General features: G+C 49.0%; 1 protein-coding gene across 4 annotated transcripts in view; it reads left to right on the top strand.

Moving 5' to 3' along the window:
* Nucleotides 1-1,415: 1,415 nt before the first annotated feature.
* RREB1 (ras responsive element binding protein 1) overlaps nucleotides 1,416-26,533 on the top strand; it is a gene marked incomplete at its 5' end in the record, with an annotated part of 120,842 nt that continues 95,724 nt past the window's right edge. For 2 of the 4 annotated variants that reach the window (XM_084281960.1, XM_084281959.1), the window contains one exon: nucleotides 2,093-2,268. Coding sequence is in view for 1 of the 4 variants with exons in the window: in XM_084281957.1 (XP_084138083.1) it covers nucleotides 1,421-1,460 (40 nt within the window). Of the gene's footprint in view, nucleotides 1,461-2,092; nucleotides 2,269-26,533 lie in introns of those variants that run through there. The other 2 variants (XM_084281958.1, XM_084281957.1) reach the window with 2 other exon arrangements.

Below are 26,533 nucleotides of genomic sequence, written 5' to 3'. Positions count from 1 at the left end.
TATACACAAAACTCACATGTAGTACCGCACAAAGCTCAGCTGACAAAAACTCAGGTTGCAGAAACCACTGCGGCAAACACATGTATGTTAAAGCTGATGTTTTGTGTTGTGGATACACGTGTGAGCCTTTCAGCCTTGTGGTTGTGGCCTTCCCAGGTCCCCGATCACCAGAACTGCAGATGTTTTACTTGGAGGCTGGAAGGGAAGATGGTTATTCCTGGCCCAAGACACAGCTGATGGCCTTGGGATGGGTTCTGTCTCTTCCCAACATGATGAAGCCTTCATCCAGCGTGTGCAAAGAGCGGTGCTTAGACAAACTTAACGAGGGCACCTTGCAGGCAAAAGGCTCGCTGTCACCTGCCTGGAATGCAGCCCTCCTTTCCATGTGATGAATCCCTTTTCAGGACAGAGCTAGGACACCACACCGTGTGGGCTGGTGCAAGCCGCCTGCCTCCAGGCCAGATCTCAACTTCTTCACACGCCAGCCTGCGACTTCAGGTTCCACCTCGCAAGGAACCGCTGCGAAAGGCCTGCCTGTATGCGCTCAGAAACAGCGCAAATACCCATTTCCTTGAAGACTAACCCAGTTCCTCCTAGAGCCACGACCTCACTCCTCCCATCCAGTTTTACTCTTCTCCCCCGTCCAGCTCCGAGTGCTCGGTTTCCACGCGCTCTTCCCACTCACCACAGGGCGAGTGTGAATCCCTGCTGCCAAGGGGCATCCCTGCGCCTCCCCCCAGCTCCCTGCGTCCCGCCAGGAGCCCTCCCCAGCTCCCCAGCTCCAGGAGGGTGCACCCCCCGCAGCCTTGCTCCCAGCCGCTGCCGGTGCCGGTGCCGGCGCCGCTCCGACCCCGCAGGTAGCGGCAGCCCGCGGGGGACGGGGCGGGCTGCAGCCCCGGCACCTGGCGGCCCCCCGCCGAGATGGGATGGGATGGGATGGGATGGGGTCGGGTCGGGTGGGATGGGATGGGATGCGATGGGGCGGGACGGGATCCCAGCCCAGCCGCGGATGCTGCCGAGCGGCAGCGGCGCGCCCCCGGCCGGAGGCGGCCTCCCCGTCCCCGTGAGGCGGCGCCTGCCCGGGCCGCGGGGCTGCGCGGGGGCGGGCCGGGGGCGGGCGGGCCGCGGAGCGCGCCGGGGTCCCGCCGCGCGCCCATCGCTCCCCTGCGGGGCGGCGCGGGCGGACGGCGACTTTAGCGCCGACTTGATGAACTTTGCACAGCCACACAAACGCCATTTTGAGCGCTTTCCTTTCTTTTTTTTTTTTTTTTTTTTTTTTTTTTTTTTTCTTCTTCTTCTTCTCCTCTCCGGGAGCGAGGCCGCGCAGCCTCCTCCCCTCCCCTCCCCTCCCCTCCGTGCCCCCTCCCTCCCTCTCCCCAAGTGGTGCCCCCCCCCCCCCCCCGCCCCGGCTCCTCCCGGCATGTCGCGCCGCAAGCAGCCCAGCCCCAGCAAAGTCCGGCGTAAGTACCGCGCACAAAGGGCAGCCCCGGGACCCCCCCGGAGGGAGGAGGGCTCTTTCCGGACCCGGGGAGGGAGGTGGTGGTGGTGGAAAGAAAATTAAAAAAAAAAAAAAAAGAAAAGGAAAAACTTGCTTGCTTGCTGGGGGGGGGGGGGGGGGGGGGGGGTGAGGAGGTCGCGGCGTGCTGTCGGCCGGCCGGGAGAGCGGCGAAAAAAAGCGAAACGCTCGTCCGGGGGGAAGGAAGGAAAAAGTTTCCTTGCGAAAAAAAAAAAAAAAAAAAAAAAAAGGGGGAGGAAAAAAGTTTGGCTGGCAGCGGTGGAGATGATGATGAGTTCGTGCAGCCTCCCTCTTCCCTTCCCCCGCTCCTCCCTCTCCTCTCCTCCCTCCGCGGCTCCTGTTTTTTTTTTTTTTTTTCTCTTTCTCTTTTTTTTTTTTTTTTTCCTCTCCCCCTTCCCTGTTGCAGACTTTCTACCAACCAGCGGCACCAGCCGCGGCGTTTTGCCTCCAGGACCTGATGCTCATCCATATTAAACCGTCTGAGCTCAGGAATCCGGCCAGCTCATCCCCCCCCTCCCGCTGCAAAGTTTATTTTTAACCAGCCACAATTTGGATGGGGCTGCGAGGAAGCCACATCTTCTAGCCCAGCTCCGGCAGCCCCCCCGGCCCGGAGCCTTTTCCCTTTTCCCTTCTTTTTTTGCCCCGGGGCTCGGTGCCCCCCCCATTGCTCGGGGGGGCCGGCGGTGGGAGCGGGGCCCGGCCGGGAGGCCCCCGCCGAGCGACGGAGCCGGGATGAAGGCGCCCCTCCGCAGGTAGACCGGGCATCCCCCCGACACACCGCCGCCCCCCTCCTCTCCTGCCTTCCCTCCGCTGCCCCGTCCCTCTTTTCTCCTGCTTTTTCAGGGCTTTTTCTCTTTTTTTCCCCCCTCTCTTTTCCTCCCCCCCCCCCCCCCCCCCTCCTCTCCCGGGACGTGCGTGTCCTTTCCCCTCCCGGCCTGCGCGGCGGGGCGGGGAGGTTTGGGATGGGGGGGGGGGTTATGGGGGTAAGGGGGGCAGGGGGACGCGGCCCCGACCCTGGGGGTGTCCCCCGGCCCTGGGGGTGTCCCCTGCCCCCGGGGTGTCCCCCAGCCCCGCCGCCTTTGTGCGCCGCTACAGGAAGGAGCCGGGCAGCATCCGAGGAGAGAGGGGGGGGGGGGTCCCTGTTTCTTCTCCCCCATCCCCGTGCCCCCATCCCGTCCCCTTCTCGGAGAGCCCCCAAATCCGGCTGCCCCGGGGCTGGAAACCAACTTTTGCCCCCCCCCCCCCCCCCCCCAAACTCTCTCCTCCGCGGCCAGCCTGGGGGGGATGCGGCGTGCGGAGCCGGACCGGGGGGGGCCGGGTTTGGGGTACCGGGGGGCTCCGCTGCCGTGCCCCCCGCCCCGGCACGCTGCTGGGGGGCAGCGCAGGGCGGCGGGGAGCGCCGAGATGCTGCTGCAGCCCCACGGGCTGCTTTTCTCTGCCGAGAGCAGAGGAGGGAGGGCGGTGGATTGAACTTTGTCATGTCGCAGATAAGTTTCCTCTGGCTTCTTCTCCCTGCGCTTCTCCCCCCGCCTCCCCTCCGCACGCACGCGGGGTTGGTTGTGTTGTGTTGGTTTTTTTTTTTCGTATTTTTTTTTTCTGCTTTCTTTTTTTTTTGTTTAGTCTTTTTTTTTTTTTTTTTCACCCTAAAACGAGCCAACTTTCCCTCGTTTCACCTCTCGGCTGCGATATCCTTGTCTGCTCGGCATCCTCGGCCGGGAGGAGCGAGCAGGGCGCTTCCCCTGGCTCAGCACATTTCCCTTCCCGGCCCACCGAGCCCCCCCCAGCTCCTCCAGCCCAGGCTGGGGCTGATGCTGCCTTGGTGCCGGCCGCCCAGCAGCCAGCATCCTGCCGGGGAGCCGCCGAGCTGATCCCCGGAGGGAAGCAAACCAGGAGAGCTTGAAGCCCTCGCAGGCAGGCAGGCAGCCGAGCCGTGCCCCGTGTGCTCAGCCACAGGGCAGGCTGCAGGTTTCGCAGGGGCACCGAGGGCTGCTAGCGCGGTTCCTGTTTTCCACAGGGTCAGCCTGCCCGAAGTGCAGGGATGCAGGGGCTCGGGGTCAGGCCAGCCATATTTGTTTTAGGTCCTGGGTTTCCCTTTGAAGGCTGGAGGGTGTGCAGCCTCTTCTCGGCGCGCCTGCATAATGCCCAGCAGCCCTAACGGGGGTTAGGTACGTCCAGGGAAGAATGGGGCCTTTTGTCTGCTAGAAACCCAGAACCAGTGTGAGCCCAGCACCCAGTCAGCCCCAGTACCGGGGCTCTCCCTCACCTGCCTGCCTTCTGGCTGCGGGGCAGCTTTGCTCAGCCTGGTGTGGCCTCTTTCGCTGCCTCACCTTCCTCCTCCCAGCATCCGTCTCCGGAGCGGAATTTGCATCGTGCAGTTGGAAAAACACCGTCCCGTAGGTGCAGTTGAGTAAACTTTTCTGTTGCTCCTACTTCGCAGGAAGCTTCTAATTGTCAGGCTGCCGTTTGTCCGTCAGGAGTGGCTATTTTTGTCGCCACTATTTCACATTTCCTTTAATAACTGACGACCCTAAAAAATACATATGTGTATATATGTATCATTTATTTACTATATACATATAGATATCATGCATGTATGTATACGTGTGTATATATTCCTATTTTTTTAAACAATATTAATTATTAAGACAATATAACAGGGTGTTTGCTGACTGTTTTGTTCTTTTTTTTTTTTTTCCTCCTCACCCAATCCTGGGCTTTGGAGCTTCGTTTGCTTGCAGATTTCGGTGTAGTGGAGCATCTTACTGCACCTCTGCTTACTCAGGTCGTGCACCCCTTAACTCCTTGCTGTGTTTGCTGGCCCTCTGACCAAATGGCTTTTGGCTGTGATTTTGAGGGTTCAGGAGATGCTCGAAGTTTCAAAACTGGGAAAGCTGAATGTCTTAATTATCTGTGAGTAATATCTGCAATCGCCATCGGTACCAAAGGCAAGTGTGGTGTTTCCCAAGGCATACAGACAGTGACTTCTGTAGTGCTTTTCTCAGTCCTTAAGGATGTTATCGCTTTGTCTACATTGAAGTCACAGGGCAATCATAACAAAAGCTTGACTTTAGCCAAAGCAAGTTTCTTCTTAAGCAGAAATGCAGTTTGGATTGCCCTCGGTTGGATTTCTTATTTAAATAAAAACTGTTCCTGTACTTACATTGTGTAGATTAAAAACATATAGATAAATCCCTTTGGTTATATTCATTATCCCTTGTAAAAGTAGGTGGTGCTTAGAAGGTCATAGGATAAGTGTTGCTAAGCAGCTAAACAGAAGGATGCTAAAATTAACCTGAGTGTTTTTGTAAGGGATTCACTTTTTAAGTTGCAGTGGTCTTTTAATTGACGTAAAATGCAAGTTTCTGATAGTAAGACATCTGAAAAAAAAATGTTTAGATGTGTGAATAAAGCTTTCCAGAGGACTGTGCTGAGCAGTCAAGTTGTCTAAGCAGAGAAGTAATTCCAGCCTCCCCCAGTATGCCTAAATGTTACCAGGATCGGGCCCTCCATTTGTGCCCTTTGCAAATGTCCTTCCAGAGTTATCTGTTGCTCACTTCTCCGAGAGCATCTGATGTGTATTGGATAGCAGCCTGTAGGGACGGTCTTGGAAAAAAAAAGAAACTGCAAAGGCTCCCCAGGAGCAAGCAGAAAACAAGTAAATCCTGTTAGTCTCAAATCTATGCAAGTGCAGAAAAAAAGCCCCTTTTAACTTTTTGATGGATGATGCCTGAGATTGGAAATCTGTGTTTTAGGTGTACGCTCCTGCAACGTGTGAAGTCATGTCTGCTGCTTCCCGTGCAGCAGAGGCTGCTGCGAAGGGAGCGTGCTGTCGGACCGTGCTGGTAGCAGTTCGAGACGGCTGCCTTGATGATGTGGTAGTTTCTTTCCTGGGAGGTAATCGTCTTCAGAGGAGGACGGCAGCGCTGCTTGCAGCTCTCGGGAGGCAGGGAGAATGCCTGTTGCTCCGTGTCCTTTTCTTTTACCTCTTTTGTGAGTTCAAGCAGAACGGCCGGTCGTGGGATTACAGCTTTAAAATATGCTTTTTCAGGAGTATTCTGCGCGTTGGAAAGGGGCCAGGAACTGCTTTGCTTCATCGTGGATGTAGTGCTCAGGTACCCGGCAACTTTTTTGAGAAGTGTCTGGAGGAGCAAACGTAAACTTGTGGGGGTGAGAAGGAATTGCCTCCTGAGACTGTGCGATGATTTAAACAGCCTTGTTTCTGGCTTTGAGGTGGGAGGTTTGACTTGCCGTGTTGTTGTCCAGAAGTTACAGCAGATTTTCTTTGGGGAGGCGCAAGATGAGCCCTTCCTGTGTGTGGTGGTTTGTAATATCCTACGTGAAACGGCAGCTGTGGGAGCTGCCCCCTGCCTTCCATTTAGAGGTACCTTTATAGGCAGCTGGTCCTCTGGAGCCGGGGAGGGCTCAAAAGTTGCCGAGCTTTGCCGGGTCCGGTTTGGTTATCAGCCTGTGGTTACAAATGAAAGGAGGTGAGCTCGGCTGAGCTGCAAAGTGCTGGCTCTGCTCTGGGGTACTTGTGGAGAGGAATTGTCCTGAAACTGTCCTCTTGTTTTGAGGGCCAGCGGCTCAGAAATGAGCGCGGGGCAGCAGTACCAGAGCATCTCAGTCACCTTCCCTTGGCGTGTTGCTCAGAGCAGGGTGTGACAAAACTTACCTAGAGCTCACGCTAACGTTTTATGGGGAAAGGTGAAAAGTGCAGGTAATTGCCAGCTGGGCCATATGCTGTGGACTCCTGTTGGGTGGCTCGTTTGGCTTGTGCTGCACTACCCCAGTGGTGGAAAAGGGTCGGAACAAGAAAAAGGGCCTGGACAAAAGGGAGAAGAGTCAGTGGGATACTTGGCTCACAGCTGTGCCAGCAGTAAAGCTGTTACAGATGCCTGCTGGAGTCAGAAGTGAATTGCTTGATGTAACCGAACAGCACCTGGACCCGTGTTTCCTTCAGAAATGACACAGGCACTTCTGGTGTATCCTACTTTTTTTTTTTTTTTTTTTTTTTTAGTAGTAGTAGTATTTCAGCCTTCAGGTTGGCCAGCCTAGGAATCAGTAAAGGTGCTTGCCTTTGAATAGGTGCTTTACACAAAAGAAGTAGTTGATGGGTGGAGACTGTTTATTCAGAGTGATTCAACTAAGTAATGCTAAGAGAATCTGAATACCTCTTTAGAGATGTAGGGAAAGGCAGCTGTTTTAACAACAGGATTCACCTGCAGAGTCCGCAGAGATGCTAGAGCAAGGGAAAAGAAAAGCTGTCAATATCCCCCAGGGGCGTTGTTAGGCTCCTGGCCTGAAATAGGTATTCAAGGACCATTAGAGAGAGAGGCCTTTAACGCCTTGATTGCCTCCCCCATCTCCTTTGCTGGTGTCCCTGCAGGAGCACCTGGAATGCAACTTTCACATTCCGCTGACTTCCTGCATCTAACCTTACTCACCAAAACCACCTTGTGCTTAATCTTATTTGCTTAGCAACTTGAAAGATTTTTTCCTTGTGAAGAAGACATTGCCTGCCTTGGCCTGGTGTCTGATGTTGCTCTGAAGATGGGTTTGCACCAGGGATGTTACTTCGTGCAGAACACGCAACAAGTGTTGGGAGAGCTGATCACACACTGACTTACCAGCACAATCACTGGCAGCTTCAAAAAATTAAATTTTGGCTTTTCAGTGGCTTTGAGTAAAAACTACATTAAGCCATCCTAGAAGTTTTCTATGCTGGTATGCCTGGGCGACTTGCTAATTTGCCGCTGAAAATAAATGTATTTTGTGGTTAATGATGGAAGTGTCAGCCCCTGATACATGTAAGACTTCTCCGGTTGGCATCTCCTGGTGGAGATTTTAAAGCATGCTTTCTTGATACAGCACAAACTGACTTGTAGGTGTTGTAGGAATGGGTGGCCTGCATCACCCCTCCTTTGAAAACTGAGGATGATCAACTGCTGACAAACTTTTTTTTTTTAGTTAATTTAGGTATGTATCTCCTCTGTAAAGGTGAGAGGAATGAAATGTTCACGTTGAAGTGTAGCTGGCCTTTGCTTTTACCGTGTGTGATGAGCTGGTGTTAGCAGGAGCCCTTGTTAGTCCCGCTCCTTACGGCAGGTGATGTCAGTGCTCAGATGTATCAGCGCCTGGGAGTGTTTTGCTTGCAGTACTTGCATCACAGCAATAAATCCATTCCTGTGTTGAGGCCGTGCTCCTTCACACTGCTGGTGCTGCAGCTCAGGCAAGGGAGAACTGCTTTGGATTTTGCAGTAATCAGCAGCAGTACTTCCTTTTGCTTCCTTTGGGGAGCAACATCACTGTTAATTTGGACCACTCGCAGCTTTGGGTAGGGGAAAGAGCCTAGTTTAAGTTCCTCTCCTTGTTCTATTACACAAAATGCATTTTCCTCCTCAAATTAAGTTTATTGTGTCTCATTGCTCTTAGGGTTTTGAGCACATGAGAAGCGGCCAGGACATGAATACCCATGTACTGTTCTTCATCCAAGTGCACGTGTTTTTCTGCTGCTCATGCAGTTGCCTGTGTATTGAGGACAACAGGTGGCTGTGGCGTCTTGGGCATGTGCTTGCTGGCTTTGTCCTCTTCTTCTCCCCAAAAGCCTTAAGGGATCCTGAACTGGTGTGCACTTGGATAACTTGTGGCACCGCTCAGATGTTCTGCAGTCTGAGCGTCCTGATCTTTTTGGATAGAAGGAAGGAAAGCTGCAGCAGGAGGCTCACTTTTTAGGTGAGACTCTGAAGGTCCAGGAGGTGGATCTGCGTGCTGCAGAAGACAGTTGTGGACGAGATGGAGCTGGGTTACTGGGGGCTTCTGTTTATGAGCTTTGACTCTACTTTCCAGGCAAGGAAGTATGAGTGCAATTACAAGTGCTTCTCAGTGGAGGTGTAACTTATGCCTTGCGTTTAGTTGATTTGGAGGACACATTTCTTTTGTTCTCTTTCTCTAGCAGCTGCAGGTATCAGTGGTTCTTCTTCCTTATCAGACGGCCCAGCCAGGTGCCAGCTAGTACCTCTTACCACGTTTCCAAGTAAGGTTCAAAGCTCTGGTCCTTGGCAGCTTCTGGAACAAGTCTTAGATCAGCTTCCAGCTTTCACAGCAGATAGGTGGCTTTTCTGCTTGGGAAGATCTCTTAGCAGTGTTTGAACTGGCAGGAGCCCGACTGTCGTGTTGCGAAATGGTAGAGAGAGCTGTATCACCGTGCCCCTAATTCCCTGATGTAAACTTAGTTTATTGTTGGAAACCGTGCTTCTCTTTAAACTGCAAGGAATTTCTCATTTTCATATCAGTGTCACCTACATTTTGAAGTAGAAGCCTTCTTGGTCCTCTGTCTCCATTCCTCCTTTTTGGGAAGCATCAGTGTTGTTTTGCTGCGTGTGAAGTGACTGGGAGTGGCTGCTGCATTTTGCCTACCCAGAGGGTGAATTCCTAGGGGTGGGCGAAGTGATCGATACCTCAGAGTGGATGCCAGTTACCCCAGAAGGAAGCCATGCAGATCATAAACTCTGCAGGAAGGAACTGGTGGATTCTGTACGCTTGGTAGCCCTGTTAACTGCACCTCAAGCCGTTCCCAGTCTGTACTTTCAAAGCTCTTGGAACTTTTAAGCTCTTTAAATCTAGTGACTCAGGATTTTCCATGGCTCCCTTTTCCCTTGAGAAAGAAAAAAAAAAAAGATTGGAATAAGTGGTAAGGTTTCTCATCTTAAGTGCTCCATAGTCAGCGAATGCGTTCACGGAGCTGCTAAGTGGGCCAAGCTGAACACAGATTGTGTCTCATTACGGTTGCTTTTACGTGTTTAATAAATCAATAGATGTGTAAATAGTATGTAGAAGTGGAAAACATGGCTTCACTCAAATCAACAGCAAAATTCTTTCAGACTTCACTGGACTGAGGTTTTATGTGGGGTATGTACAGCTGAAAGCTCTTGAGCATTCATAGCATGAAAGACGCCAGGAAACTTTAAAAAACTGAAACACTAATGGTGCCTTTGTATTTTTCTGCTGCTTGAAATTCCTACAGGTGTAGTTACAAATTCAGTGTATCTATTTTAGGAGCTTGTTCGATAAACAACAAACTGAATTTGAGCTATAATAGCCTATTTGACTAAATTCTCTTCCATCCTGGGTTTGGGCAATGCTGAAACAGCGTGGGCATCCCTTTTCTAAATCGTAGAGGCTATGCTCTAGCTTTCGTGAGTATATTCCCTCTGCTGAGTGGGAGGAGGACTTGTCCTTCCCAAGCCTGTTGTTCCCTGCAGGAAAAGGAGAATGCAGAGAATTCTCCCCAAGGATGGATCTGGGGCAGAGATGGCCCCTGCGTCTTTGGGGATGGAGTTTTTATTTACACCCTTGCGTAACCCTTAATCTCCATAGGAAAAGATGTGGGCTAGTAGATTTGGACTGCCGCAGGCTTGCATGTGGCTGTGGTCTGCCCAACGGCTGACGTGTGCTGGTGTGGCATAGTGAAAAGTCCTGCTGCCTGCCTGGGGTCGTCCAGCGAGGCACCCCCTGCAGAAGGATCTGCTGGTGCCTGACTTTTGGCCTGGTGCGTTGGCAGCCTCTGTCTTGCCTGCGCTTGACTTGCAGTAAATGCTTCCGTCTGTGTGCTCACTGTCTTTCTTTTCCAAATGATCACTAAAAAGTGTGTGGGCCAAAAATAATTTACGTTGGACAAGAGGATGCCAGCAGCACGTACAAACGGCGCGCTGTATTTGCTGTCCCGGCGGGTGATTCGAACAGGGCTGCGCAACTCGGTAGCACAGATGTGGATTAAGAAAGTCCAGATTGCTGATGTAAAAATTCCCCCTCTTTCTGGTAATGGATGTTTATACGAGCTGCCTAGTCCACAGACCCGAGAAAAGAGCTGGTGGTGGTCTTTGTTTAATTCCCACTATACAGATGCCAAGTGTTAGGCTTTGATTTCCTACACTGTAAACTCTTCGGGGCAGGGATCAGCATTCAATTACTGAGTTTTGAAAAGCCACCTAACACACTGTGGAACTGACCTGCTCGGCACTACCTCAGTATAAATGTTTAATTATAACTATCTCCTTACCCCGTGGTGGAGTCTTTCCAGATATCAAGGTTGAGGCATGCTGGGAACCTGCGCTGCTGCTGCGGACGTGTCCGTGTATAAACAGAGAGCTTTGGTTGCAAGGCACAATTTGGGTAGCTCTCCTGAATGCCTAGGTTGCACACGAGGGACAAGGATTCGGGTGGTTTTTTTCTAGGTAATAGTGCAAGAATATGCACATGTTCAGGGGGCTGCGTGGTGCTTGGTTTAGAAGGAGATACGCTCCTCAATTTAATACTAGTTTGAAAACATCGGTCAGAATGCATCCTCTCTCGCTTTTGCTTTAGGTCTGAATGTAAAAATGACAAATATTAAAGTTATGAAACGCAGAAATTAGAAGAAACTGGGATTAGAAAGGTATCACCCCTCGACACGTCCTGTTCCCAGGACTGAAACGAAGTGCAGTTGCTGGCTCGTGCCGTTCAGAACATAATCTAATTCTCTTGCCTTGAGTGACTTGCATTGTAGCTTTAAAATGAGTTCTTAAATCACCCCAACAGTGATGTATGTATCATTCGTTATGTTTATACAACATGAAAGCATATGGAGTAATGGAAACATCTAGAAATTAGACCTCCGGAGAAGACTCCCATTTTAATCAGGTTACTTACTTGGATTAAACCAAACCAAATTTAAAACATGTGGGCTCATGTACTAACCTAGTTGTGTTTTCAGCACTCCGGGGGTCCGTCTGGGAGTTTATCGGTGCGCTGTCGTAGGCTGTTGCAGCCGCCTTTATAGGAGCAGTTTGGTGTTACTAAGGTTGGAATAAGCTGATGTCAGATTTTTGTCCACAGTGCATAGCAAGTAGAGGTCAAACGCTTGCACAGCCGGTGATACTATGACTTGTTAAGAATGTACGCAGCAGGTCGCTTTTCAAAACATCTTTTGAAAAGCAGCCTGTGAGAGCGGTGCCACGTATAAGAGACATGCATCTTCCTCTGGCATCAGCAAATGGATGCATCCTATCAAATTGGACTGCTGAGCGTGTTTAGTCATGTTGCTGTAATAAGCTCTGGGAACAGGAATGGGTTTTACCCTACTGCACTTCGTGAAGATTTGAATGAATTTGACTGGTTTGTTCCAGAGAAACTCGTGTTTGTTATCTGCCACTTTTGTGCTGGGTATACAGAAGGAAGGAGTCAGTTTTGTTTCTTGGCTGAAGGGGGTTTCTTTGCAGAGGAGGATTGCTAAGATTACTGCACTCAGTTGGACCTCTTCTAAGGAATAATAACTTTTAACAAAATCCCAAGCGATTCCTGGAAGGGTCAGTGTGTCTGGAGCTGGTGGTGTATGTGGCTGCTCGATCTTGAGACTCACCTTTGCCCTGATAAACCAAGTGGTGGGGACCCTCCTCTTGCTTCCCGCTGTAGCTTTCAGGCGCCTCTACTTCTCCTGTCCCGATGTCTTGTCCTACAACATGCACAGATGTAAAATTTGCTGTGCTGGGTGTTACCATCTTTACCTTTTTCTTCTTGTCTTATCGCAGCTTGGCCTGATGGCTCTCACGGTATTTTTAAAATTTGCCTCTGTGTGTATGTCGGAGGCAAGCCTAGATCATGCCAAGCACTGATCCCGCAGACACTTCAAACATAGATACAATTCTGCTTCAGGAGGCTGTTCCATTTAAGTTAAAATGCTGGCATGGGTGAAGTTAAGGGAAGTGTTTCAGGACTGGGGCCTGTGTTTAACTTGCAGAAAAAGTATTCGTGACACAAGCCAGAATCTTTAACCCATTTGAGCTGTGTCTCTGAATGCATCTTGCTGCCTTCCATTTCTGACCTACTTGAGGAAGCAGTGCTGAGCTCACGGAGGTGCAGCTGGTCTCGTGGCCTGAGAAGAGCCAGCCTTGAGGAGACGCAGCGCTAGACGTGGCTGCAAAGCCAAACTCCTGCGGCACACGGTGTCTGCAAGAGTTAAAGCAAAGCGCTCCAGCAGCTCATGTGTTCTCTGTGTGTGCATACTTTCCTAATCTTGACATGGGGTCTGAGCTGCAGGCTCCGAGGCTGTACGTGAAGTTGGCTTGGCTGCCACCTTTTCGCTCCCCGAGTCTGGCTGCGGCTCAGCGGAGGGATGCTCTCTGCCGCTGGGATTACTGCAGGCAGCCAGCTGCCGAAAACTTGCGCCCGTGGGGCCGGCCGGACCAAAAGGTGTCCTGGCACAGCTCACACGTCCTCGCGCTGCCTGGTGCCTTTGCAGGGAGCAGCAGAGGGAAGGAAAAGTCCCACAGTGGCCCCTTCGCTGCTTCTGGAAGACATCTCACACCCGCCTTGCGCTCTCGGGTTGGTCTGGGCGAGCTTTCTGCTGCTCTGCTATCATCATTTGGCTGGAGAACAGCTGCCTCCGAGGATGGGGGTCTGTTTTAAAACAGGGGAACAGCTGTACAGAGCGGGGCCTGCGGGCTGGCAGGCAGTCCCCGCGTCTGGGCAGGGGGAGGACAGAGCACGTGTCTTTCTCCTCTAGGTGACAAAGTCCTCAGGGCAACGTGGGCCCTGCCTGTCCGGGAAGAAGAACTGCAGTTCCTTCACCCCACAGCCCGGCTGTCAAAAGTTACTGAATGCTTCTGACCAGAGGCTGGAAATGAAAACAGCCTTTTTTTTTTTTTTTTTTTTTTTTTTTTTTTTTTTTTTTTTTTTTGCTAAGGTTTCCTTGGAAAGGCTGCCAGTGGCCACCTCGCCCCACCCTGCAGACGTGTGGGCGGGAGTGGGGGTAGCCGGCAGGAGGGAACATCACCAAAAAGGCAGAGCGACTTGGCTCCCGGCCACGAACAGGAGCAGGAACAGCTGCCTGGATGGCCCCCGGAGCCTCACTGATGTCAGCACAGCCAGCGCTCCTTAAAACCCCGCACCGTGTGTGGGGGGCGCAGGGGGGCACGGCTGGGAGCAGGTTCGAGGGGGGAAAGCAGTGCATAAAAAAAATGCTTTTTTTTTTTTTTTTTCTTTCCCCCCTGTGTTTGCTCTTCGAAGCAAACCTCTGTTTTCTGTAGCAATGGGAAGGTTTTGGATGAGTGAGTGTGAGTTACAAGAAATTCGTAAAAGCCGAACGAGTTTCCAAAAGCAAGGAGCAGAAAGAATAAGCGTTGTAAAGTTTGTGTGTGTCTGCGGTGTGTCTGTTTGCTTGCCTTTTTCCTCTTAAGAGAAGCGTGGCTAAGAACAGTTGGGTGCTGCTGGAGAAATCTGTCAGTGCCATTCCCTTCTCTCTCTCCTGTGTTGTCTCTGAGAACTTGTCATACTGTGACAGATCATACTGTCAAACATCATACTGTGTTTGAAAAGTATCTGGCTTGCCTTGGGGAGCCACATGAAGTACGGCAGGATGTGGCATCCTGCAGTCAGCGTGTAGCGTAGGCTCACTTTGCCTCCTGCGCTGGCTTGAGCAGGGGCAGGGAGCGCACATAAGAGCAGCGTTGTCTGTGCTCCCTTCTGCTGATCCAGAGAGACGGCACCCGCCTCACCCTGTGGTTTACTGAAGCTGTGTTTCCCCGTACGTGGATAGCCGGAGTCCCTCTGTGAATAAGGGCTGTGGGGGTGTCTGTGTAGCCGCCCTGATGTGGGGTTCACAGTGCAGAATTACCCTCGGCTGATACTGAACCAAATGAATGCGAGTTCCTCTCAGGCCTGAGACGGCTTCTTCCTATTAAACACGAGTGCAGTAGTTTCCAAAAGTCACAGGAGAATCTGACGTGTGGCTTGCAGTGCTGAGGGAAGAGGATACCAGCTTTTCCAGAACTGTACAGCTCGATCGCAGAACGAGGTTGGACTGGACATGAAACTGGATTCCAGGGTGACGTGGTGATTGCAGTCTCCGCCGGCTCTGCTTCTTCCCACAGCTGGGGAGTTGATTTTCCCAGTAGGCCTGTGCCAGCATGGTCCTGCTGCTAGTCTTGTGGTGTTTCCCCAACACAGAAGTCGTGCTTGAATTGCTTGCAAGTGGTGTGCAGCGCACAAATCTAGGCGACAGGGGTAAGCCAACCTATCCAGGCTTGTTGCAAAGCTGAATTTGCAAAATGCTGTCTCCATCAAGGCCAGTGTAATAATAAGTTGCAGAGAGTCTGTCTTGAAAAACAAACAGCGTGACACAGGCGTTCAGGGAGGAGGTCGTTGTGCTCTTGTGTAAGGCTGATGCTTTTTGTTAACTTTACAAGTCGGGTTAACGTCTCCTGTATCGTTGCAGAATTCTTGTAGCAATTAGCAGAAACGACACAGGGTCACAGAAGTTGTACAGGCCAGGATAAGCATCTGTTCGTGTGCTTTTCGATCCGGAGAGTGGCATGAAAAATATGTTTGCTGAAGGTGACAGAGAGGCAGGAACAGAGTCAGGGAAAGAACCCACACACTCTAAATCCTGCCCCGTGTCTTCACCATTAGATCCTGCTTCCTGTCTAGGCAGATGAACCCACATAAAACCCCTGGTTCACAAACAGATGACTTTCAAGTACTACCAACACTGGAAAATACAGCTAGGGCTAATATATTTGTCCTGACTTTCATCTTGAGTGCCTGGTGGAACACCTGTAAGTATTTACATTTTAACACGAGCTTTTGTGCTTGTGAAAGCAGACAGTTTGACAGCAATGACCTCTCGCACAAAAGCCTGAATAAGTGATGAACTTCCAACAAATCCATGACCTGAACTCTGCTGGATGCATATTGAAGGCGACAAGTTAATATGGCCCGTGGCAGTACCAACAGGAGGCCTGGCTCTATGCTGGGCTCTTCTGCTGGAGGTGGTCTGCCTCTCGCCACCCTCCATGCCTGCCCAAAGGCCTGCATGTAAGTCCTGGGAAATACGGGTGCCTGTGCTCGCTGCCTAGGTGAGGGCCTCAGGCACATGTTTGCTGCAGATTTGACTTCAGTGTTCCTGGAGGTTTCTCGTCCTGCTGCTCTGCTCAGACGCTGGGTGAAGGGCTTGGTTTGAGTAGCTGAGAAGGGAGGAGGGTGGATGCGTCTGGGGCCTCCTAAGTGCTGCACTTCAGAGTTTGCTGTGCTTAAATTGAATTGAGAGATAGTTAAGACTTCAATTATGGGCAGCCCTGGTGTTGGACACGTCTCTGCTGCAAGCGTGGTAACCTCTGGCTGTCAGACAGGGAAGACAGCTGTGGTATGGTAACCTCTGAATTCACTCTGACCTAAATCACGCTGAAGCTGCGGTTCCAGGGATGTTTCCCAGTTCTGCCCTGCCCTGGAATAAGCAGTTCCTGGTACCTGCTTCTCCACTGAAACTTTGGGTCACAGCAGGGAATGCCTTTTCGAGCTGGCACTGCTGCTGTAAGAAATGCCTCTGGATCTCTGGCTGGAGGTTTTTCAGACCCATGGAGTACGTCATGCTGCATTTTTCAACTGCAAACCTGAAAACTCAAGTGAATGCTATTTGTGTCTAATACCAAGTCAGACCTAAAGCCCATCTAGCCCAGGTTGCCAGTTGATGTGAGTTTATCAAGACAGAGTATAGCAAAAGGGCATCTGCTGCTGATGCTTTTCCTAGTGAAGTCTTCCAGGATTTTGTAGCCTCTGGAATCTCTTCAGCCAAAGGGTTCAGTATTTAGGTTCAGGAATCCTGTTTCCTGAGCTTGCCCAGTGGCTCTTTGAACCTGTACAGGCACTTGGCATGTGTCTCACAGTTTCACTACATGCTTTGTTGGAGGGAAGGTGAAAAAAACAACTTTGTAGACCTGCCATTTGATGCTTCCACTTGGTACGATATAGGACGTGGGCTATGGGAAGTAATGCGTGATTGACCACTACTGACCGTCCTCATGTCTTTTGGGGTTGTGTGGACCTCTGTCGTATCCCATCTGTGGCCTTCCTCCCAGGCTGGAGCCCCGGTCTGATATCAGTGGTTATGCAGAAGCTGTTCCATGCTCTTGATTACGTTGTTCACTGAACACTTGTTAAAGCCATGGTTTGCCTTGTTAACATCTATCACAGACACATGCCAAAAGTACTTTATTTGCCTACATATTTATTGCTGTAAGACATATACTTGGAGAGGCTTAAAGATTTCCAGGTGCTGCCAGGATTCTCCTCTTCAGCAGCTTTTTTAGTGGAACTTTCTCTGTATTGGCAGGTTACAGGCAGGAGATGCTGACTGGTGAGGGTGTTTGCAGATCTGGCTCAGCTGCTGAGCTCCTGATTACTTGAGAACTGCTTGTTTAGATGGTGCTTAGCTCTCTGCCTTCCTCCCTTCTGGTATACTACTGGTTTCTAAGAGCAGTGTCCGGGTATCCCTCCACTTAATATCTTTTTTCCCCCTACAGATGGCAGCCTGAAGCACGCCCTGCACATCTGAAACCTTAGTGAGTGGAATTTAGTCAGAGACAATGGGCATCTGTCCTTGCCAGCTGTGGGGGTATTTCTTTGAGCTCCGTCCGAGCCAAGTGATACTGCCCACAAAAAAGTTAGCCTCCTTTCTTCATCTGCACTGCTCACATGGGATGGTAACTGGGATTTGCCCATCTGTACGGTCTCAGCAGCTGTCAGAGGAATTGTTTTGAGCTCCTTGAAGTGAAATGCTTATTGATGTAACTCTCTTATGTTTGTATCCCCTTGTCCACTTGTAGGACTGCTGCATGTTGCTGAACTTGGTGATTTTAGCTTCTTGCAACCGAAGGAATGTTGCTTCAGCACTACCATACTGCTGGTATTTAATTACGTTAGATCACTCCCAGGCTGCTTCACAAATCAATGCCTACAATACTTACTGAAACGCAGATACTTGTGAAGTGCAGAGTGAGAACGGGGAGCTGTAGATCAGGTCATGCTAACCCCTTTCTCTGTGTAAAGTGCTGCACATTCTTCAGTACTGACATAGCCTAAAAAGGAACCGTGGCTTTTAAAGCCCTACCTTACTTAACCTGTGTAACAAATGATGTGTGCTACTTGATTCGCCTTTAGTTGGTGTAAAACTTTATTCTGACTTGCCAGAACAGGGAACTTGGTTCCAAGTAATATGAATGGTGACAATAGTGATTCCAAACCTTTTGGTAAAGAAAGCATTTCACAAACAGAACTCAAATTTATCTAGGTTACTTATTTCCTTTATTAAGCATGTGAAGATTTATGAAATATAGCGGTCTTATGAGAAACAAACCCTGCTTGTCGTGTAGTACTGGTTTATAATGATAATCTTTCAATGTAGCTGTGTATAAAACCATTCTAATAAGCCGTTGAGCACTTAGTCCTGCACTCTGTGGGCCCTGTGATTTATGTAGTGTTTGGAAGTAGCTAGCATATCTGTTCGCAGAAGGGAGGCTGGGGCTGTCCTTTGAAACTATCAAGCTGTGTCTGTAGTTCTTATAGTTGAATTCGGAGCTCGTCTTGCAGCGCGCTGCTGCTGCCCTGTGCATTTAGTATCCTACATTTAAATTTAGTATCTTAAGGGTCGCACAAGGACCAAGGAATGTAGCTCTAGCATGGCATTCGCTTTGCAACTCTCTCTCTGCTGTTGGGTGTCGGACCGGGAAAAACTAAAAGCTAACATGGAGTCACTGTGTATGTGTAAACAGTAGGGCACATCTTTGTTGCTTTAATTAGAAGTATTTTCATTACTGCCTTTTTTCTTAGGGTACATATCTGAAATATTAAAGGTCTTAAATTTCTTAAAGGTACATCTTACAGTGCTAGACCAAGAGGCTGATAAGGATGTTTTTTTACTTGTTCCTCTGCCTTCCAAAAGAAGTTTAAACTTGGCTGGACAATTCTCTAATCTGACTTGCTGTGCAGCTGATGTAGCTGTGCTGGCACAAGGAGGCCGTGGAGAAGACATAGCAGAAGAGGACAGGACTTCTGATTGCGACACAGACAGGAGAGATTTAAAATGACCGTGCAACCAGCATTAAAAAGACCAGTGCTCAAGCCATCAAAACCACCACATCCTTGTAGCAAAGCAAGGGCCAGGAGGAAAAGTGGAGGAACTGCATGGAATGCCTTTTTGCCAGTTCATCTTTGCTGGGGCCTCAAATCAACCTTAGATGAACCAGAAGGCATTGTTTGCTAGGATGGATCCTAGACTCCATGCAGCTATGCTGCTGGGTTGATTAATTCCTGCTCACAGAGCCTAATCCAAGCTCTGCTCCATGGGTGGGGGGTCGTTAGCAATGTCTGTTGTATCTGTCCTGGTGTATAGGAACTGCATCTGCTCTGTTCCTGTTGGGCTTAGGATATTTGCCGGCTTGGAGTTGCAATGTTGAAAAAACAGCATGGCCTGTTTTTTTTTTTTTTGGGGGTGCTTTATTTTTAATTTTAGTATCTTCTTACCTGCATTCTGGCTTCCATAGTCACTGAGGGTAAGTGTGAGCATCCAGTCCATGGTTGCTTTTAGTTCAGAGGCATCTTTGTACCATGATGAGAGCAAAGTACTGAAAGAGTGGCATGCTTATGTTAATAGAGTCACTTTCCTCCTTCTTCCCCCTTTTCCTTTTCCTACTTGTCCCTGTCTTTCAGGTACAGTTGTGGTATTTGCCTTCAAAGGTTGTGTTTAACACCACTTGTGTTTAATGCTTTTTCCTCCCACCACTTCAAGGCAAGTATTCTTCCAGGTATGTGACTACAAACAATGCAAAGGGAAAATCTCAATGGAGATCTGTGCGTGATGTTTGTTATCTCTTTGAAGCTGCCTTTTTCTTAAGCGTCTTTTGATATTTAGGTATTTCCTTCCATCTTTCCCTTCTGGTGTGTTTTTACCTGGATAATTAAAAAAATTCGTAGTGATGTCAAATTACTGACCTCGGAATGGTTTTGTTGGCAACCTAAATGTGTGTTTGGCATCAGAGCACGAAGAAGCAGTTTACAATCTACAACAAAAACAGCTTTGGAGGGTTTTTTGTTATTGTTTTCCATAATTTGTTTACCCCCTCTCCTCTAGCCATTCACTCCTGCCTCCTTTCCAGAGGTGCTGATACAAGTGTTTGTGGGGTTTCCCTCTAAGCCTTATCACTAAAGTGATCCAGGTCGCCAGTCCTCCTCCATTTTTTTCTTTCTTTAAACAGTCACACCCTGCAAAGTTCTGTTTTGTTCACTGAAAGGGAAGCAAACTGTAGGCTTTCCCTGACAGGGGAATGAGCATCTGGAGGAAGGGGAAGAGCTTCTGGAGAGGTGTTGACCCTAAGTGCAGGCATCACAAAACTACATGCTGTTTGTGTAAATAGGTTTTAGAGTTTCAGCTGTGAAGATAGACTCGTCTTCCCACCTTACCACACATTTGCTGGCTGCTCTCTTGATGCAAATAACTTCATTGTATTAGCTGTGCAAAAAATCTGTTGCTTCTGTAAATTGTGTTGTCTTCAGCTGTTCTTTCTGCTCCCAAAGTAATTTCCATCTTACGAGAGTATCTTTCTTAATTACGCTTGATATTGTGTAAGGAGGTCATGTTTCATCATGTCAGACTGTGGTCCAGGTTTTGTTCTGGCTGAACTGGTACAAATCGGGTGCACCTTTGCCAATGCTGGTGCAGTGTCTTCTGTGGGAGAAGTTGGTTTGTGTAGCCAGGAGCAGAGTATCAATCACTGCATGGAGATACCGGGTTAACTGAAATAATAGTGAGAACGGATGGAGATTTTATTTGAATGGCAAGGTTTCTGCTATAAGACAAATAATTAAATATATGGTAAAGGCCAAGTAAGAACTGCAACAGCACATTTCTACGAAAACTGTCCTGTTAAAAATGAACATGGATTGTGAAGGGGCTTTGTGGCATATGCAGGCTTGATGCAGGCTCTATCAGCAGCTATCATCACTTACAATAGTCCATTTGTTTTTAGATTTCTGAAGTTACTTCGTACTGTTTCGGGGAGTAGCATGTAAAACAGGACGGCCTGTAGAAATCTAAAACGCCAGCCAAAAGACACCTCCTTTTTGTGTCTACGTGTTGCAGCTGTCTATCTCTTGGCAGCAGGCAGCGTGGTGTAGAATGTGAGGTTTCAGTGCTGAAGCATGAAAGAGTGAAATAAGGCAGTGCAGGACTTAAAATGCTTTTCTTTTCTAGGGAATTTCAGTCTTCACCGTTGCTTAGTTATTTGGGAACTATTTGTAGAGTTTGTTTTTTGTTTTTTTTCTGACGGTAACTCCTTGCATTCACAAGATGAGAAACTGAGACAGGTCGCTCTTTAATTTTCTCAGTTATTCTGCAGTTTAGTAATCAGATGAATTGTAGTCAGTTGCATTGATACCAAGCTGGGAGGAAATGGAGCACGTGTGTATTTCTTACAGGGAGGAGGGGAGGAAAGGGGAGACTGAACTTTTTTTTTCCATTAAATAGACTCTTGTATACGCCAAATGACGTTTTCATTTAGGAACATCAGCACTGGTAATATCATTTTGGTTTGGATCACATTGTTTCTGGATAAACTCTGGGCGGCATTGTAGCACCTTTTAATCTCCCGTAGTTCAACCTGGCAAAGCAGGGGATTTTGCAAAATGAGCCACCATAGATTCCCTCAGCTTGCCAACGTGACATTGCGAGCCTTTGTGTTCCGGGGTATGTAGGTGCACAGTTTCATACTGTGCATGTGCAGGAGATGTGGGATGATAGGCTGTGAGGTTTCCTGGTGAAAGCTGTTTTTGCAAGCACGCCGTGCGTTCGGTTAGGCGGGTGTTCTCGGAACGTCGCATGGACACAGTGTCCGGGGGCTCGGAGCCCGGTGCTCCTGCACACGGTGTTTGGGGGATGACTCCAGTCCCTGGTAGCATTTAGTATTGGACCTTGCCTTTTGCAGAGGCTTTTCGTTATTCCAGCCTCGCCTGGGACACAGTTTCCCTTTTGGCTGATGGGTTTGTAGTAGTGCAGTTGCTGTGCCTGCACTGGGTGGGCTGAGAAGGCAGTCGGGGGCTGCTTGGTGTGCCTGTCATGCTGTCCCCATGCTAGCCAGGGTTGTGCAATGCTGCCTTGAAGAGGTACGGTTATGATCGCTCAGTCTCTGTGTGTGTGGATGAAGCCTGACTTTTCTCTCCCTGAAACGCAAGTTAAAGGCTGTGTGGTGTTTTGGAAGTCTTGGGCATTCTTTTACCTTTTTTTTTTTCCCCTCTTTGCTTCTAACTTCCACATGGTTTTTGAGCCTTTCGAGAGGCTGGCATTCGGGGGACTGGAAGTCATCTCAGGGAGAGGAAAAGGACGAGCTAACCTTGGCACCTGGGGCCTGGCTATTACGTTGCACTTCCCTCGCGCGGCGCGCGGGGCCAGCCCCGGTGATGTTCTCGCAGCAAATGGAGGAAGTGGCGCTGGCGGCGGCCTCCTCGCGCCAGGGGGATGGGGCTGGTGGGCTGGATGCGGGCCGCACACAGCACCGAGGGGGGGGAGAGGCAGGAAAAACCCAAACCACTTGGCTATGGGCGAAGCGAGGCCAACTTTTCCAGAACTCCTCGTCCCTGGGGGCAGAGATTGTTTCCCCGGGCGGGAGGGCGGTGGGGAAGGTACCACGGGAAGGAGCTGGGGAAGGATGGAGGGGGGGCGGCCGCTCCTCTGCCTGCTTGCTGACTAAACAGTTATGTCAGCTGGCAGCCGGCGCAGCCTGGGGATTTGTGATAGCTCCTGCAGGGTGGGGGCGGCTGCGCGGGGGGAAGGGAGGGGAAGGGAAGGGCCGGCCATGCTACAGCGCCAACTGCTGCTCCGGCCTCCCTTGGCGCAGGGGGCAGAGGCCAGGCCTGCGGCTGCACGCTCCTGTCCGGCACTGGGAAGCTTTTGTGGCGATGTCCCAGCTCAGGGGACGAGCCATCCTTGCTGGCTAAGATGCCACACAGCAGCCCGCTGGAAAGCCGTCCGGTGGGGGAAGGCCTCCCAGCCTCTCCTGCAGTGCTGGAGCCCACACACCAGGGTGTGAGGAGCAAGTGCTGGGTGCTGCTGCCAGCTGCTCGGGGTCAGAGCTGCCCCTTGGTCCCCCGGTGGCCCCAAGCCCTGTTAGCGAGGCTTTGTCACTGCTACCTGCTGGCCTGCCACGGGGAGGGCCCTCCCTGTGCAAGCACAGCCCGAAAGGAAAGTGGATGGCGAATCCTGGCTACTGTTCAAGTTTAATGTTTCCTCCTTGGCCTTGAAGGCAGATGGAGCCCGAGGTAGCCTTTAGACAGAGCAGGAGCAGTTTGTAATGATTCCTGCAAGTCGAAAGTGTTCAAATCCCATTTTTTCTGTGCTTCTCGTTTTGTTTTCCGTAAATCGGATGCTGTAAAGCTGGAACAGCCTTGGAGCAGCTGTGGCTTTTTGCCCATGTGCTTCCCTCCCCTCCACCCCCCATTAGGAGTATGCGAAGGATGGGTTACTTGTGAATCACCTCCATACCTACCTAACTTCTCCTGTCCCAGCAGCAAGACAGAGAAGGACCCTGTCCTGACAGGCAAAAAGGGTGTGTGTCTCAATTGTTTGAGGTCAACTGAGTTAGCTGAACACAATAATAAAAAAAAACAGCCCTCTTGATGCTCCTTAAGGTACAGCCTGCCATGTCCGAAGCCATGTTTGTGGCTGCGTGAGACCAGTTAATGTGTTAACCTGCATCTTAATGAACATTCAGACGGATTTTTAGTAATGTTAGTCTGACTCAGCTGAGCTGACACGACTGCAGTCGTGAGTGAACCTGTCTAGCCCACTTGGACAAGCTTGCTTAAGTTAGCAATACAGCACCAGTGGTTCTAATGGCCTAGTTAAGATGATTTGCTTTAATTTTTTTTTTTTTTTTTTTTTTTTGACAAACACGGAGCAAGGTGAGCGAAGGCTGTAGAAAAATGTTTATATTTGCGATGTGGAAATCTACAGATCTCAACCAGGAGTTGCTTTGTTTTACCTTTGTGCAGCTCTCATCGCCTCAGCGCAGTTCTCAAATGGGTGTGTTGTGCCTGGCACTCCTTCACAGCACACCTGAATGCTATTTTATGTGCGAGTCAAATGGTAGCATGATTTCATAGGGCCTTGCAATCCTTTGCTGAATGGCCTTACAGATGAGCTGGGCAGTTGGGCTTCTGGCAGTTTGTTCAAAACCATCTAGGAGTTTTTTAGTTGCTGTGGGAAGGTTAAAAAGCACTGAAATACCTACGTGACACCTCAGTCTCCCTTTTGTTTTAAATGTTCCACTTAGAACAATCCAGGAGAACGAGCACTTCGTGAGAGGGTGTTAAAGCTGATAAAATTTGAATCCCTAAATCGTCCCTAAATCCATCTAGTTCTTTTTTTCCTGCTGGATGTAGGTAAAAAGGCTTGGTTGTGGTTTGGTTTGGTTTTTAAGCAGGGGGAAAAGTCTCCTGGAGATAGGAAACCATTCAGAAGTTACTGTTGAGGCAGCTGTATATTATCTGTGTTTTAAAGCAGTCAGATGGTCTGTGGTTGTATGAAAATGGGATTATTTTGAAACAAGAAGGGTATGTAACTGCTTGAGTACTTAGATGTAGGGTCTGAAATGCTGAATAACTGCAATCGCAGCTAACTTCTCAAGGAACGCTTCTGGAAACTGCTCTTGATGCACTGGGTACAAAGCACTACAAGTGCGGGTAAATAGATCTCTAAAATATTTTGGCACACTGAGAAAACTTCAGTGAGTGCTACTTGGAAGCCGAGCACTTGACTTTTTGTGGCTAAGATCAGTTTAAATAGGTGGGTTTTTCTTCCTTCTGTGTGTAGGAGAGAGGGGAACAGAAGGGCAAGTAAAAAAATCAGAGGAAAGACCTCACTGCTGACTTGGGAGACGTGTTTGACCTTCTTAGCCTTATGCGCTTGTCTGTGGTTTCCAGCCAAAGGCTCTCACTTTGAGAGAGCCTTGCTTCTTGTGCTGAACTATTTTTTGACGCAGTGAATGAATGCAATATGTTAACACTCCTGTAAGTCCCAGAATTGCTTGGCTGCCCCTTGCCCTGCCTGCCTCATACTGGCTGAAAAGGTACCATTGTTTGTTCTGCAAACAGTGGGTGATGTTTGTTTCCAAGGTGACTGTGGCTCTGTTGCTGCCCTCTAGTACAAAAAAGAAAAAAAATAATTAAAAAATTGGTTTTAAACACCTGAGAGCATCCCACTGTCACCAGAGATGGTGGGAGGGTATAGCTCTCTGGGCTGTTTATTAGAACAAAGACAAAGAAAATGACAGTAATCTAAGAAGTGGTGATGCATATGTTTGCTTTGTGCTATGAAACATTATTCCTAAATAGTACACAGGTATCACTGTTGAGACACTTGATTATTTCTAAGGACATATAAAATTTCTATTTCTATGTATGTCTTCAAGGAGAAGAAGTTAATATGAATTTAAGGTCTCTCAAACATCTTGGTCAAATGTTAGCTGTAGGTTCAGTTTACAGCAGTAATGCTACGCTTTGTCAGTTATTTAAATGAGAGGATATTTTGAAGACTTTGCTCAAGCAAGGATGTATGAACTTCCTAATAGGAAAGCTGGAAGGGAAAAATCAGTAGTTCTGCTAAACTTGTAGGTTTTCAGATTGTTTTGGAAAACTGTTATTTGGCAATAAAATATGCATCCCCGAGGAAGAAAACTCCAATAATCGGTTCTCTCATTCCTTTTGTGTATTCTTGGATTCCGTGGTTCTACGTATATGATACTCAGCGTAGTGCTTTAAGTGTTTAGGTAGATGGATTGGAAGCATTTTGAAGTGCTTCCCCTCTGCTGCTTGCCCATCTACTGATGTCTGCTTTAGTATGGAGGGAATGAGTTGGAGAAAAACAAGACAAAACTTTTTTTTTAAGCTGGTCATGGATGCTGCTAGCAGAACTTTGCCTTCCTCCCCATCGGGTTTAGTACAGTTCATACGCAGGTTTCAGTAAACATTAACTACTTTTATCAGAGCTCGCAGCATGTTGAATGGTTAGCAAAGAGCATGTACCGAGAGAGACAGAGAAAATGAACAAGTCCAAGGTCAAAAGGATGGTAGATTTTCCTTTACTAAAATACGGGGTGAAGAAGGTTGACACCACTTTGTGGAAAAAGGTCTGTGAAAAATCCAGTTCTTGTCCTTCAGCTTTCCTCAGGGTGAAAGCACTTGGGGCCACTGCCAGGAGGATGTGCATTGTAAGTGTTTTTCTGCTGTAGTGAGACGATCAGAAGACATCAGCTCTTTCACACTCACACCGGCTGGCAACGTGAACTCCTCCTGACTTGGATCAAATCAGAGCAGGGTATGATCTTTGTTATCGCTGTCACATCTTTATGTGGCCTGCTCCTGCCCAGCATCACCAGAACTCCCGTTGACTTCAGCAGTGCACAGCCGAGCACGGGCAGCAAGAGATCGTAATTTCCTCCCTGCCGTGCCTGCATGAAGCGATGATACAAAGCCATCCTGATTAAGAAGAGTTGGTTAAGAAACTGTATGGTTTAGCAACTTGCCTCACCTTTCTTTCTTCTGGGTGGCATGGATGTTTCTTTAATACTTTTGAGGGGTGCAGTGCTACTAATTTTGATGCAAAGTGATATGCTGTAGCGATTAAAAAAGAGTTGATCAGCTTACGAAGGAAAAGGGGGAAAAATGCAGTTAGTTAATTTTAAGTTGAGGTGTGAAAAGGAGCATTTTGAAAAGAGCGTGCAACCTGCCTTAAAGAACTCTGTAGAAACATCCGATGCTACAGTTCAAATTCTAAGTTATTTTTAATTGTGCAAATCAACATATCCTGTCCCTCCTAATTCCAGTCAAATAACGTTTTGCAAAAGAAGGAAGCAGCAGTGTTCACCTGTGTGTTTCCTAGAAGCTAGAATTATTGAAAGGTTGTACCTCACTGGAAAAACACAGATTTACTTAAATGACACATCAAACACACAAGAAATCCAAACAGTCTGTGGATGATCTGACAGTAGTTTGAGAAACACCCTCTGCTGCATGCCCCTCAAATAAGAAACGTGTGCGCACAGTTAAAAATCTCATCTTTGTGGTGACACAGATGATTCAGTGCAGGAAACGAGAGGAATCTCATTCAGCAGCTAAGCATTTGTGGGGCGGGGGTGTGAGGAGGTCATGGTGTTCAGCACC

This window comes from Netta rufina (assembly GCF_964035555.1).
Source record: "Netta rufina genome assembly, chromosome: 2".
Lineage (NCBI taxonomy): Eukaryota > Metazoa > Chordata > Aves > Anseriformes > Anatidae > Netta > Netta rufina.
The sequence above is the reverse complement of the archived record's forward strand: the minus strand, read 5'-3'. Positions and strand labels throughout refer to the sequence as shown.